Here is a 13761-nt window from a genome sequence, read left to right as displayed (position 1 = left end):
ATTTCTAGGCTCCTTGTGACAGAATGTAAAAATGGCAGCTCTGCCTGGTTATTCAATTAAACGTGAAGGCAATAGGCCCGGCTGCATTTTGGGTCCAGCCCCTTTGACAACATGATTTACTGTTTCACACAAGCACCTCTGTAGCAAATATTCCAATGTTTTTATTTTGCATGTGACAAAGAAAATGCCTCCATTTATGGAATAAAAAAAAAGAAGAAAAGAAAGCATCTCTCATTTTTTTTCTTGCTTCCTTGTATACGTGTGTGTGCATTACAGGCTCAGTGTCCCTCAGTGTGTTCCTGGTCTCTCTCGCAGTGACAGTGTGTGCTGTTTGGCTGGTGGCTCTTTGTGGCGTCTGTGGTTGGTGTCAACGCAAGCTGGTGAGTGTATACACACACACACACACACACACACACACACACACACACACACACACACACACACACACACACACACACACACACACACACACACACACACACACACACACACACACACACACACACACACACACACACACACACTACACTGTGGCTTCCTACTATGCTTTATTAATCAATGCTTTAACATGCGTCATGGATTTACTTGCAAATAACACTTTAGCACATCAACCCATTGGACAGTGTGCGCAAATATTATGAAAATCTGTGCAAATACTATGTGCAGTCTCTTCTATTTGAGAAATTTGTGTTTCAAGGCAGCTATAATTTAAGACATGTTGGCACTTGTGGAGCAGGGCCTCAGATCTGTTGCATTCGTAACATCACAAATCCAAGAGCACTGAGAGGAAATAATAAAAAGTACTGAAGTATCAAAGAAAAACCCTTTTCAAATATCTAAAGCAGGGATGGGTGGATTTGATCATTGTGAGAGTTATAGAAGTATATCTTCAATACTAGGAGGGGGAATTGTTATCTTGCACTTTATGACAGGAATACACAGTCCTGGCAAACATTTTCTACTAATGAGAAGAAGTGCAGGAAAGGAATAGGGCCTCAAAAAAAGGCATTGATCAATTTTTCATGTTTTTCTCATCTATGAAGACAATGTAAAGTGAATATAAAATTATAGACAATCAAAAACAATTGGTGACCACGTCTTCAAAGCAGTCTTTTCTTCTTAGTACACTTTGCACATGGTTTTGGAGGAGCTCTGCAGGGAGATTACTCCAAACATCCCGAAGAACCAATTTCAGATTTTCTGTGGATGTAGGATTTATGAAACCCTTATGTCTCTTCCTGTAACCACAGACAGACTGCACCCTGCTGAGATAGACCTTCTGCCATCCATCCATCCATCCATCCATCCATCCATCCATCCATCCATCCATCCATCCATCCATCCATCCATCCATCCATCCATCCATCCAATCCAGCATGAATGTGGTTGGGATCATATTCCGGCTCACATCAGCAGTGAAACCTGCTGTATAATTCGTTGGATTTTAGAAATTGCTTTGCGGGCTGCAAAGTATTGGCACCCCGGCCACAAGAGACCCAGGAGCTGCGAGTCACCCATGTCTGATTTGAAGTCCCTTTTGCCCTCTGTCATGAATGCATTATCATATTTTACATTATTTATCAATGTGTAACATGCAGTTGATGGTTAATATGCTTCTTACAGTTAAGCACTGCAGTCCAGTGATGGAGAGCCAAAAGAGCCAAAAACACAAATCCGAATGACCATGAGATGGTCACTAACTTCACATATTTGCAATTCATTGGACTCAGGTATTTTAAGTATTTTAAGACTCACTTGAAACCTTCTGAGATGTTTAAAGAAAAACATTTCTTTGCTGGGATTTTTAATAATTCATAGGCAGCGAAGACACGAAAACACGGCATTTCTGTTTGTAAGGACTCATATACATATATATATATACATATATATATATATACCCCCTTGTTACTTGTAACTAGGAACTAACTCTAGTTGCCATCAATATTAACCAATGTTTGATATCAATTCATTCTTTTTTAGCCCTTCATAACATTTTTCTGACAGTCCGATCAGAGGTCTTATGTTTCAGCCTCACACATGTGCCATTGAGTCTGTAATTTGACATCAACTTCATCATCTTGTTGCTGCTATGATTTAGGATGTGACCAGTGATCAGCCGATGACAACTTTTCCAAACAGCTGTAATAGCAGGATATTTTCAAGTTAATTAAAGTTGTCACAGATTTTGTCAGATTATAGATAATAATTTTAATGTCATTCAGCTAAGTTTGAACAGTTTTCCAAAACAGATCTTACATTATGTTGACTGAGCTTTTCTGACATTCTGGGAAGGTCAGTTTGTAAAGAAAACACGACCAGCAGAGTTTGAGTAATAGTAACAGGTCGTCACTGGTGAATTAACTACGACAGGAATAAACTAGAGGGAATTTAAAAAAACAACATAACTAAGACATAAGACAGTGTTTACTACCAAACAACCATTTCCAACAACATCATAAAATCAGTATCAGGTTCAAAAGCCTTTTTAAAAAATATATTTCTCAATTTATCCTTCCATCCATTTTCTTTACCGCTTAATCCTGTGCAGGGCCACAGGGTGCTGCAGCCAATACCAGCGTACTATGGGCGAGGGCAGGATACACCTGGACAGGTCCCTATCAATAAAAAAAAACAAAAAAACCATGATCATTTGATGATAGTCTATTTGATTGCTCCCTTTAACAGGGATCACCACCACAAATAATATTAACTTGCACTACAGACATGTCTAGATTTCTGTGTTGGATGCCCTTTGAGCCCTATAGACTTAAGATGATATGGGGACTCAACAGATAATTCCATTTAATATCACTTAAGTAAATGATTTGTGCTCACAAAAGTTACAGGTTACATTAATTTTACCAGTTGGAAAAATATCAACAACATTTTTGTGTCCATGTTTTAAAATCTGCAGAATTGTGTCACACAGACTTCATTCATGTTAGCGTTTCAATATTTACAGTTTGCGTAATTGTATGTGACAGGAACTACGGGAAAGTATCCTCTGCCTCTCTTCTGACTGATTTGTATTTGACGTCTTTTCAATATCATTGTCTCAAGTTCAAAGTTACCTGAGTAATTCAACAGTCCAGCCTAGCACTAATTCATCACCCTGACATTGCCAGGTTCACCAGGATCTGTAAATTACGCTGATACAGCATTAGTGCCAGTCACCCCATTGAGGGGAACAGAACACAGATCAAACATGCTGACCTCTGACAGAAGGCATGTCATTGTGATTATGGGGTATGAAATGTGATTGATTAAAGGAAGGCAAGCTATTATTACGCAGACAGATCCTTATGCTGAGAGCGTCTTAGCATAATATATATTTATTACTACTTACTGTGTTCAGCTCGACATTCCACGGTTGAGAAACTCACTGCTCCTTAAATGGCAGAATTTGGCTTTGCAACAGGTTTCTCACACTTCACGCCTGACTTCTTGCTATCATTTCCATTGCTACAATCACTGCTGAGGTGTGCTTAGATCATTGATGCCATTACAGCATATATGAAGGGAAATGGTCCGTGTTGGAATGGGACGGGGTTACAACACACACTTTCTATTGTTTGCTTCAGCGGAACATCACGTTATATTTGATATTCCACTTTAAAGTAAATGGAGCAGTGAATGACTCCTGGTTTCCCGCAGTGGATAGTTGTAGTTCTGTTACCAGCATCTTGGAAAGTCCCCGAGGTCCTCTTCAGAGCACAGCCAGAAATGGGTCTTATTTCCATCCTCCGACATTGCTGTGCTGCTGCAGACTGGGACATGGTGACGGTCTTTTTGTCCCTTGACCCCGTGAAGCCGACTGTCATCCACATCCTCACACACTGCATGATTTTCTTCTGTCTCACTGGAGACGTTGTTTGTGCCGTGTGTCCAACTTTTTTTTCTTTTTTCATTCCTCTTATCAGTGTATCTTACCCTGATGACTTCAGAGTATGTTTGTGTGCACGGTGGTTGAGCAGAGAGCAGCATTGCATTGTTAATTAGAGCTTTTGTAGTCTTTGGACCATTCACTTTAAGAAAAATGTCAGCCACCCACTGGTGTGAAACCCCATTAAACACAGCTGCTTAATGCACAACCCACTTGAATGCGACTGAGATGAATAGAAGCTTTTTTTCATTATGAGAAACGTGTTATTGATGACATGATGCACTTTGACAACGCACAAACGCTGCATATCTTGTTAAAAATAATTCTCCCACATTATTATCATCCTCCAACTGTGCCTTCTATATGTGGCTGATAACCATGAAGGCTTGGCAGCTATAGAGTCTGTTCTTCTAAAAAAAGTTACATAAACTGTGTCCTCTACCTCACTACCCTTGATCTCTTCATCTCTGTTGTTTGAAATCGCAGCTCTACATTCCCTGAATACATGATTAGACTCTATATACAGTATAATTTGCATCAACACTTTCAACTAAGAATCCTGATTATATATGCGTGCTATATTCAGCATACTGTAAATTCATGCGGGCTAATTTTCCATGCACAAAAACGTTCCCATTAAGTAAGAAGCACCGCGTATTTAATGCTCATTTTACATGAAGCTACCACAGGCCACTTCACGTCTAAAACTTTTATTTTTGACATATCCGAGTGTACTCTTTGACAGTGTCAGCCTTCATAAGAACAAATGTTTGCCTGAAGCTTCACGTGTCAGTTGCGAGTGGGCCCATGCCAGTTTTGGTCATGATTCATAGGTTAATAGACAAGGCATTTTGGGCGAGTGTTGCTTTCGGTGTTTTAGCTTTGGCAACCAGTGCAATGGGTTTTATTTTAAAAGTCCTCATGTGCAGTCATCCTGAAGCCTTCCTCCTGCTTGGTGCTGTGTTATCTAAGCCCCCTGGAAGTATGGCACATTGAATGCTTTTCCTTCTGACGTCCATTCGTCGCTGTTGTTACATACATCACTATCATTTAGCTTTATGTAGAGTTAAGTCTTCAATGTTTTTTTTGAGCTTTGTAGCTGCTGATTGAAAAAATTTTAAAATTAAAAAATAAATAAATGTGTATGGGCAACCAAAGGAAAATACAAATATCAATGTGAAAATGATTACTGAGCCCCTGTGCTGAGGGGCTGGTATTTGTCAGCAGGGACTTGTGTAGAAGGTGTTTGGTAGAGCTTTTTGGATATCAGAGGTGGTGCAGCTAACATCTGTTTGAGCAGCAGTGGCTGTTTTGGCATTCACAAACCCTCTGCCCGCTCCTGTGAGCCTTGCGCTTATTTGAGCCACGACATGGTAGTGGGTGGGTAGGGGCTGAGATTGGACCTGACCACATTCACAGCCTGATTGAATCCCCGTTGAGCTCGTGTCAACAACCTTCAGTATTTTGCCTGCATTAATTGAGCGTTTGGAGTTCAGAGTTGTTACGGGGATCATAGTAATTATGCCCATCAGAGGGAAGATCTGAAATTTGATAATTACTGAATTTCTTCAGGATGAAATCATTACAATCGTCTGGGGGATTTATAATAACTGGTGCATTATGTAGATCTACAGTCTTGACCTGTCACAGTTAAGTGACAGATAGAGTTGGCTCAGTTCCTGGGGATGTCTGTATTTCATGCCTCTGCGACGACATGCTTCTCCATGTCATCAAATACCGTGAACACAGGTACGTAAAAAAGGTTTTGACAGATGCTAAAAACAAATGATCGCTTGATGATTTAGCAACAGACGGCCATTTTAATAGTGCACTCCTCACTAATTATGGTGTGATGTGGGTAATATTGAGCGAGCATGTAGACTCTTGCTGCCTGCTAATTCACAGCAAACAAACACAGCTGGGTGTTGGAAGCCACTGCACTGCCAATAGAGAGGGGTGGGGGTGGGGGGGGTGGGGGTGGGGGGTTGCTTCTCTCCATCTCTTCTCATGTCTGGAGTCTTCAAGAAAACCCTCAGCATCACCCTGGGCAGTCCAGCACTGAGTCTCCTCTCACTCATCTGCAGTGATGGACGCCAAAAAGGAAGAGGAAAAAATAAAAATGAAAAGAGCAATCTGGGTTTCTCCATGTCGTGTGGACACTCAGTTGTTCACTTCTTAGTTTGTTGCATACATTGCTACTCCTGTACAAAAGACTTAATCAATAGAGAACATCTGCATTCACAGGTGAAAAACTCTGGGGGTCCAGGCCTTGATAAAAACAGAATAGTCCCCCAGTAAATTGCTTGTGCAAAGAATGAGCTTCATAATAATTCATGGGAGTCATGAAAACTATTTTGGCAAGATGATTGAGTTATATCTTTAACTCTTCACTCTTTGCAAGTCAACCCGATACACCAAAAGGGAGGACAGTGCTTTAAATATACTATCATCAATTAATGTGTTAGAAATGGGTGATTTCAACTGTAGATGTTGAAAATTATTTCAATACTTCAAGACTGAAAAGTCAGTGTATATTATTGTCATTTGATTGACATTTCTATGCAATAAAATCTGTTGAAAATATGAACTGAACCAGAATTTCAACTACTTCACCATTCATGGCCTAAGAATACTCTCAGTAGTAGGATTTTCCACTCAGTATTTGAGAAATATTACTTGTACTTGATTTTTACTGTCAAATAATATTAGCAGCCAAAATAAAGACCCCGCATATGATTTATTAGATGCATTAGGAGTTTGTCTCACGGACTTAGTGTCCATGTTCTAGTTTTATATGCAAAATGCACAATTTAAACTACTGCTTATCAATATTTTTAAATCTTTTTAAGTGAAATACACATATTAGGTGACTGACTGGGAGAAAGTGAAGCATTGTAAAAGCCAATGTCAGCATGAGCAGGTTTATCATGCATTGTCATAATGTTTCAAATGCCACATATCCTACACAAGCAAAAATCAATCTTCATGTTGATTTTTCATTTTTAAATGATTGCTTACATAAACCTCTAATTCACACCGAGCGTGGCTTTCAGACACGTCCCGGAGCCGTCTCGGTGCTCACCGCTGTTGACAATAAGCAAATCTATTTTTAACTGAAGCCGCGTCAAACTCCACAAAGGGGATCGAGCCAGACATGAAGTGCATGATGAATCTAGCCATAATCCGGAATGTATTTAACTTTATTCAGTATTTTGTTAAAACTGGTAGCGACAGAGTGGATGAAGTAATCAAGCAGCATTCAGATTGATCTGGTACTCACCTACCCTAAGAAATTCACTTTCTTTTTTCCCCCCAATAAAGACATGGAATTGCTACCTTTGCTTACATCGGTAGTGATTATTCGATTACAAATTAGTCCTGGAGCTGTTATTATAACCTAAAACTGCAGCATATTTTAGTTGACTTCCATAAACCTTCTGCAGCAACTGTGCAAAACTTCTAAAACTCTTTATTTTACCTCGGGCATAAGGCAAAGGTGGACAGCAATCTTGGCATGCCCCTGCTTCTACGCGACTCGAAATAACAAGTTCCCCAGAATTTATGACAGAATAGGTTAAATCAGAGACAGGTATGTGGGCAAAATTTAAAGGGCAAAAATTGCCTCTTTCTTCTTTGATTTGTTTTAAAGGATTTAGATAAAACACTATCCATACAAATAGAAGTTGCAAAAAGACCTGGTTTGGTGTGTGCACTGAAATAATAGGACAGGGGTGGCCTAGAGAAGCTGGGATGTGACGTTCACACGTTTGAATCCCACAGCTGATAGGACAATGCTGTGGGCCACTGTGGGTCCCTGAGCAAGGCCTTTAACTCCCAGCAGCTCCCCGGGCGCCGTACTCCTAGAAATAGGATAGAGCTTTCTTTCTAAAGAAACTATTTCCTTCAGAAGGATAAATAAAGTACACAAAATCCACAATAAACAAATAAATGAAATGATCATGCAGGGTCAGGGAATGCTCATAATTAAGGTGAAAATGTGACTTTTGTCATCATCCATCCATCCATCCATCCATCCATCCATCCATCCATCCATCCATCCATCCATCCATATACTTCCCCACTATTTTAGTGTCACTAAATAGTAAACAAATTGTTAATGTTTTATCATTAGGTTTAAAATCCTTAAGCTGTTTTTGTTGGTTTTAAGTTTCAAAATCAATCCATCTCAGCACGGTTTTACTCCTCCTTGTTGAAGTTTTGCTTTGATGCTCTACCAAGAGCAATCTGTGTTGTGTTCCTGTGTTTGAGGAGCATTTATATCAGTGACCCTTTCTTCTGCTTGGCTGACTCTTCTCTGAGTGATGCACACCCAAACCCAGCACATATTTTCTTCAGTCTTCTGACTTGCTCGCTCTACAGCAGTGTTTTCTTCTGCATGAGAGGTCAGACAGATTACTGTGCTGCGGTGCACGTTTGACATGAGTCAGTCATGGCGACATTGCAAAGTTATGGATGTCCAAAAGCTCATTTGTGAACACAGTCGAAATGTATATGTTATGTATTTTCCTCTGTAGACTGAATGTCAATGATCTTTTTTAAGGACCTCTGTAAAGAACCACCTTGTTCTCAACGACCCATTGACATTTGGTTAGAAATCCAAAGCTGCTATCTGATAACATCACCCAACTTCCACTTTCACTTGTGTCCTGATGTGATAATAATAAAAGTGCCGCAATGAAATGTAGTTACTATGAGATTGGTTCCACATATACGTGCACCAACACACACAATAAAACTTTTTTTTTTAAAGCACACAGTTACTGTCGTAATGTGATGTTAAAACTATAAATCAATGTGAATAATATTGTACCTGTTTTACATTTTTTGGTAAAAAAAAAAAAAGTCATAAATGTAATGATATAATGTAGCCAAAAAAAAAAAAAAAAAAAAAAGAGGATAATACATTTTAAATGTGCACTGGTTTGAGAGAATCATTCTCAAAGACCCAAATTTACTGTTTAACATGAGTAAACCCAAAGATAACTGCAGGAGGTTCACTCTTGATGCATGCAACGAGACAGTGCAACTTGATATTGATTTCAAAATACAATTATTCTATGTGTTTTGTCCGACTTGCTTGTGAAATAGATTTTATTATTATGAAGAAAGTAGGAATTTTTCCCCCTCTCACCTTACAATAAAAACAATTAATTGTGTTTCCCTCCAGTCTCCCTGGTCAAACACTCCCTGAATACCACACAACACCATTTCTTACCCCCCTAAGAAGCAAGTGTGGTAAACGCCTTGATTCAGATCACAACTCAGACAATCTCATTGTCACTGCATGGTTCAAACAAGTGACCTGTTGATCCCATTGTCTCATTCTCTGACTGGCCAAGCACTAAGTCCCTTTCGTGTCCTCCACTGTGTCCCTCTCTACAATAGTGCAGCTTGCCCACTGTACCTGACTCCACTGATATCAAACAATGCACCGATGTAGTTTAGCCATTAAAGCAGAATAAGTGGATTGGCGAGTTTTTTAAGGTCAAAGTTTAGACCTTTCAGCAATTTAACCATGTCCACTAATTGGTTCACCATATGCGTTGCAGCGATTATGAGGTAATGGCTATGAGCCAGATGCTACTAAATTCTGTGATCATTGTAAACCCTCTGGTGTGTCACAGAAAGCAGCGGTGGGGTGAATTGTACACACTTCTATTGATTTTCTTTAAGCCTCATTTGATGTATTGAGCTAATGTTTTCATTGTTTCTTGTCTCATGTCAGTCGAGCTGGCAAGCTTTGTTCTGATCATCACAGTGGTTATGCAGCAGCCTCCACAACTCCCTTGAAGATGGAAGGCAGTGTTTGTTATCCATTCTTGTGAATGGGCGGGAGGAATGGTGGAGAGCAAGTCGTTTTGAAGCTTTTTTCATTTCATTTTGTGCGAGTGTATGCGCGTTTGTGTGCGAGCATGGAAAGGCAGACGTGCGACTCACTGCCCACCGTGGAGTGCTGAGACCTGCCTTGTTTTCACATCCAATCCACTCGAGTCTATCTGTCACTCATTGTTTCACTCAGCTTACCATTTGCACCTGTCCCTTCCTCCCATCTCTTTGTCTCGCACGTTGCTGTGCTCTGCTGTCGTTGTTTCCTTCTGGTTGTCTTTTTTTTTTTCTTCCTGAATTTGATTTTTATTTTCAGCTCTATCTGTACTGGACTCTCACTCATCCTCTGTCTTTCTGCCTTCTTGAAAATTTTACGATAGCATTGAATGATACATGAGTTTCTTTTGATAGCCTGTCCTTGCTTCAAAGAAGTATAGACAAGACCCCCCCCCCCCCCATTTAAAAGTGTTTTGCACAGGTACAGTATTTGTTAAAGTGAAGTGCACTTGTTTGTATGGGGGGACAGAACTACATTTTGTGCAGGCAGATATTTTGAGACAGGATGACTTTGAATCCAGAACTGTCAATGCCATAATCATATCTATATCATAACAGACAAAGTAATTACAAAACAGACTGGCCTGTTTTGATGTGTTTAGTTCACAAACACCAGGGTCCTCCCATATTGGTGTCGGGTTATAAAGAGGTTGTTTATTCAGAAGTCAGTGGGTAAATTACACACCTCGTTGATGTAGCTGTTTAACCAGTCATCCTGTCAGATCTGTGTTTATTCACTTGTTGACCTTTCCAATTCAGGTTAGTGCTGCTTATACAACAGTTGAGCAGCTTTGTTTCTTTGTGTGCACTGCGTATCATCAGCACCATCATTGTGGACTTTATCGTTTTGTCTCAACGGGGCCGTCGTTAACTCCAGTTTTTGTCACTGGTCCAACAATATCTAAAGCCACAATATTCATAGTGCAGATTGCAGCCTACCTCTATATTCCTTTTGACTTCTGCAGCTCAAGATATAGGTAGTGATAAAATTTGTATTTCCATATGCTGTTTGCGAGTGTTGTATTGATTTTGTAGCTCGGAGTCAGTCCAGTGTCAATCAGAAGCTCATACATATACTCCAGTGGCTTTCCTGTGTACTTTTTAACATATTGGATGCTTGGATCCCAGGATTTGTGTTTAGGTGGACAGACAGTTCATATGACTAACTGTATACTCGTATAGGGTGTACAGTGTTAAATTAAACATATGGGACAGATGGAAAATACTTCCTTGCAGTTACATTAAAACCTTTTCTTGTCAGCCTTCGGCTGTGCAGATCATCCTGGTTGTAGGAAAAGGCTTTAAATTGTAAATCACAACCTCACCTTTGCCACTTTGCTGTGAACAGATATCATATCAGATTTTATTATTGACACTCATTTCACAATTGCGTCAACTAAAGACATTTAAAGTCACTCAATGACTTGTTCATCATGGGTGCTGGATCCATTGAATTGGATGGGTTTTGGTCTAACATCCATCTTGAGAAATATTTCAATAATCTGAGGTCAGCAGAATAATCCAGAGCAGCAAATTGTCAGCAATTGTCATGTTGGTGGATCCACACTTTCATGTTGTTTACACCAAATTCTGACCCTTCTATGAATGTTGTTGCAGAAAATGAGACTCATCAGAGCAGGCAACATTACACCAATTTTCTATTGGCCTATTTTGGTGAGCCTGTGTGAAGTTTCCTGATCGTAGCTGAAAGCAGTGACACCCGGAGTGATCTTCTGCTCCTGTAGCCCATCACCTTTAAGGTTTGATGTGTTGTGTAGCCAGGAATGGTCTCCTTCAAAGTCTCTTAAGTCACATTTCTTCCAGCTTGTCATGCTCAGTTTGAACTTAAGCTGGTTGTATCTCCACATGCCTAAATACATTGTGTTGCCATCATATAATTTGTTATTTGTGTTAATGAGTTATTAAACAGGCATACATAATGAACTATAATACTAGAAAATGACTTAACATTGCATAAATAACTATAACTGTAAGTTAGTAAAAAGTGCTGCAGATCAGCAAAGACTTTGGATCCCAAAAGTTGTTAATAATGGTGTCTTTTAATTTATTCATATCGATAAGCTCAGTGTTGATGTGTTGGCGTCCCCGGAGATCATCTGTGAGCCCAGTGACAGACATGCACAGGCATACTCCTCTAACTGGATCTGCTGTCACCTCACTGTCTATTCAGGTGGTGTTGGTAAATAAATTCATAATCTATTTGTCCAGATTCAATGTTTCACTCAAGTGATTACTGGCAGCTAGCTTTATTTGGTCTAGTAATGGTGCTACGAGCTTGAGAAAGAGGCGGTAACCCCCAAAATCTGCTTTGCCGTGACTGGTTAATTTGGGAAAAGAAGAGAGTATTCACCATATAAACACAGTGAAACACCCGTGTTTTGCGTACAGTGTGACACTCAAGGACACTGACCTGATGCTTCATTCTAAGGGGACTTGTACACCCCAAACTTGTCTTTTTCATATGTCAGCCAAATAAATCAAAATGTTGCACAGATTAATGTGCAGCGATTAGAAAAAAAAATAAAAAATGTGCAGCGTTATACTCTGTACATGGCCAGCAAGAATTTTATTAGGTCTTCACCAAATATTTTTTTAACAGACCAAATTCAGGAAGTTTTCACTTATTTTCTTTTCTTTACTTATTTATTTCAAACTGAAGGTTTTTGTCCATAGCTCAGATTTATTTTTCCAGAAATGTATAAATGTTTTTGTCATTATAGGAATAAGAACTCACCAACCAGAGCTTAGTCAAGCATGTTGAAGAATCTTGGTTCACATTTAACTCTTTACTGACATATTCTTTCAAAACAGAATATTGGCAGGAATAAAATCAGTTGTAAAATCAATTGTAAAAGTAATTTATAAGTGTATGTACAGATGTACAGACATACCAACTCTTGAACTTTTTTTATGATTTCTCATCGGAGGACATTTCAGTTGTGTTTCCACGTGATGTATCCACAGTAACAGAGCATAAACTGAGTGCTTGTCTTTGAGGATAGTGTGTTTCCCACCGTCAACACTGAGTGTACATGATCTCCACATAGTTCAGTTTCCATGTTAGTCTCAAACTGCATTATCAGGACATCCTGGTGTTAATTATTTCATGTATAAATGAAATAGAATCTCCTTACAATTAGGAATCAGAGGACATGACAATAAATTTTAGTAAACGATAAAGGCAATTACACTGTATCACGTTCCCCTGAGGGTTTTGTTGTATTTTAAGATAAGCAAACATGATTCCAAATCATTAAGTGGCAATATGCTCAGAGCCTGCATCAAGCTGGACCTGTTTGCACTAAGGTCAGTGTGGGGCAGCCGGTCCTAGGTGGACTCTAGGAAAGGTTTTCATGGCTCTTTGACCAGAGCACAGTGGATCTACGATTGTTGCCAAGTCCGTACAAAACCTTTAACCGGCAAGCTCCAGTCTGGATGTCCATACTCCGCCCCCACTGGCAAGCAAGCCCACCACAGGATATTACCTTTTAGCCAACTTCAGATCTGAGCCAAGCTGAGCTGTGATACCAATAGATTTTCAGGGATGGAGAATCCTCCCCTATCCTCAGTGTGTATCAGAGCATCACTTTCAGCGCTGCATTCATGGTATTTGAGGGGTAGGGCAGCATCAGACTGATACCCCCTCATCCGAATTGTAGTAAAGTGTCAATAGAGATTATCTCTAGCGTGACACATGTGAAACACCTTCAACTGTAATGAGCTTTTCCACAAGAATGCGCACTGCAGACGTTACTTTCCGAAGCCTTTAAATTGCCATTATTTCCATGGTTACTGCAGGTCATGCTCTAGCTATTTGAAATCAGGCGGGTTCAGGACTTTCTAGAGGCTTCTCTCCAGTACCCGGCGGATTACGTTAAAGAGGCAATTGCCATGTAAATTTCAGGGTGGTACGAATGATAATCATAGTCAGAAATGGCTCTCCACAGAAGATT

At 39.8% G+C, this 13761-nt stretch overlaps 1 protein-coding gene across 1 annotated transcript in view; it reads left to right on the top strand.

The window, feature by feature from the left end:
* The window catches only part of syt7a (synaptotagmin VIIa), an 86518-nt gene that overhangs the window by 37867 nt on the left and 34890 nt on the right, over window positions 1-13761 (top strand). The window contains exon 2 of the mRNA XM_080475336.1: window positions 277-380. Within this exon, the coding sequence (XP_080331462.1) occupies window positions 277-380 (104 nt within the window). The remainder of the gene's footprint in view (window positions 1-276; window positions 381-13761) is intronic.

Source organism: Lipophrys pholis, assembly GCF_963383615.2.
Source record: "Lipophrys pholis genome assembly, chromosome: 11".
In the NCBI taxonomy this organism is placed as follows: domain Eukaryota; kingdom Metazoa; phylum Chordata; class Actinopteri; order Blenniiformes; family Blenniidae; genus Lipophrys; species Lipophrys pholis.
This window is presented reverse-complemented; position numbering and strand designations above follow the sequence as displayed.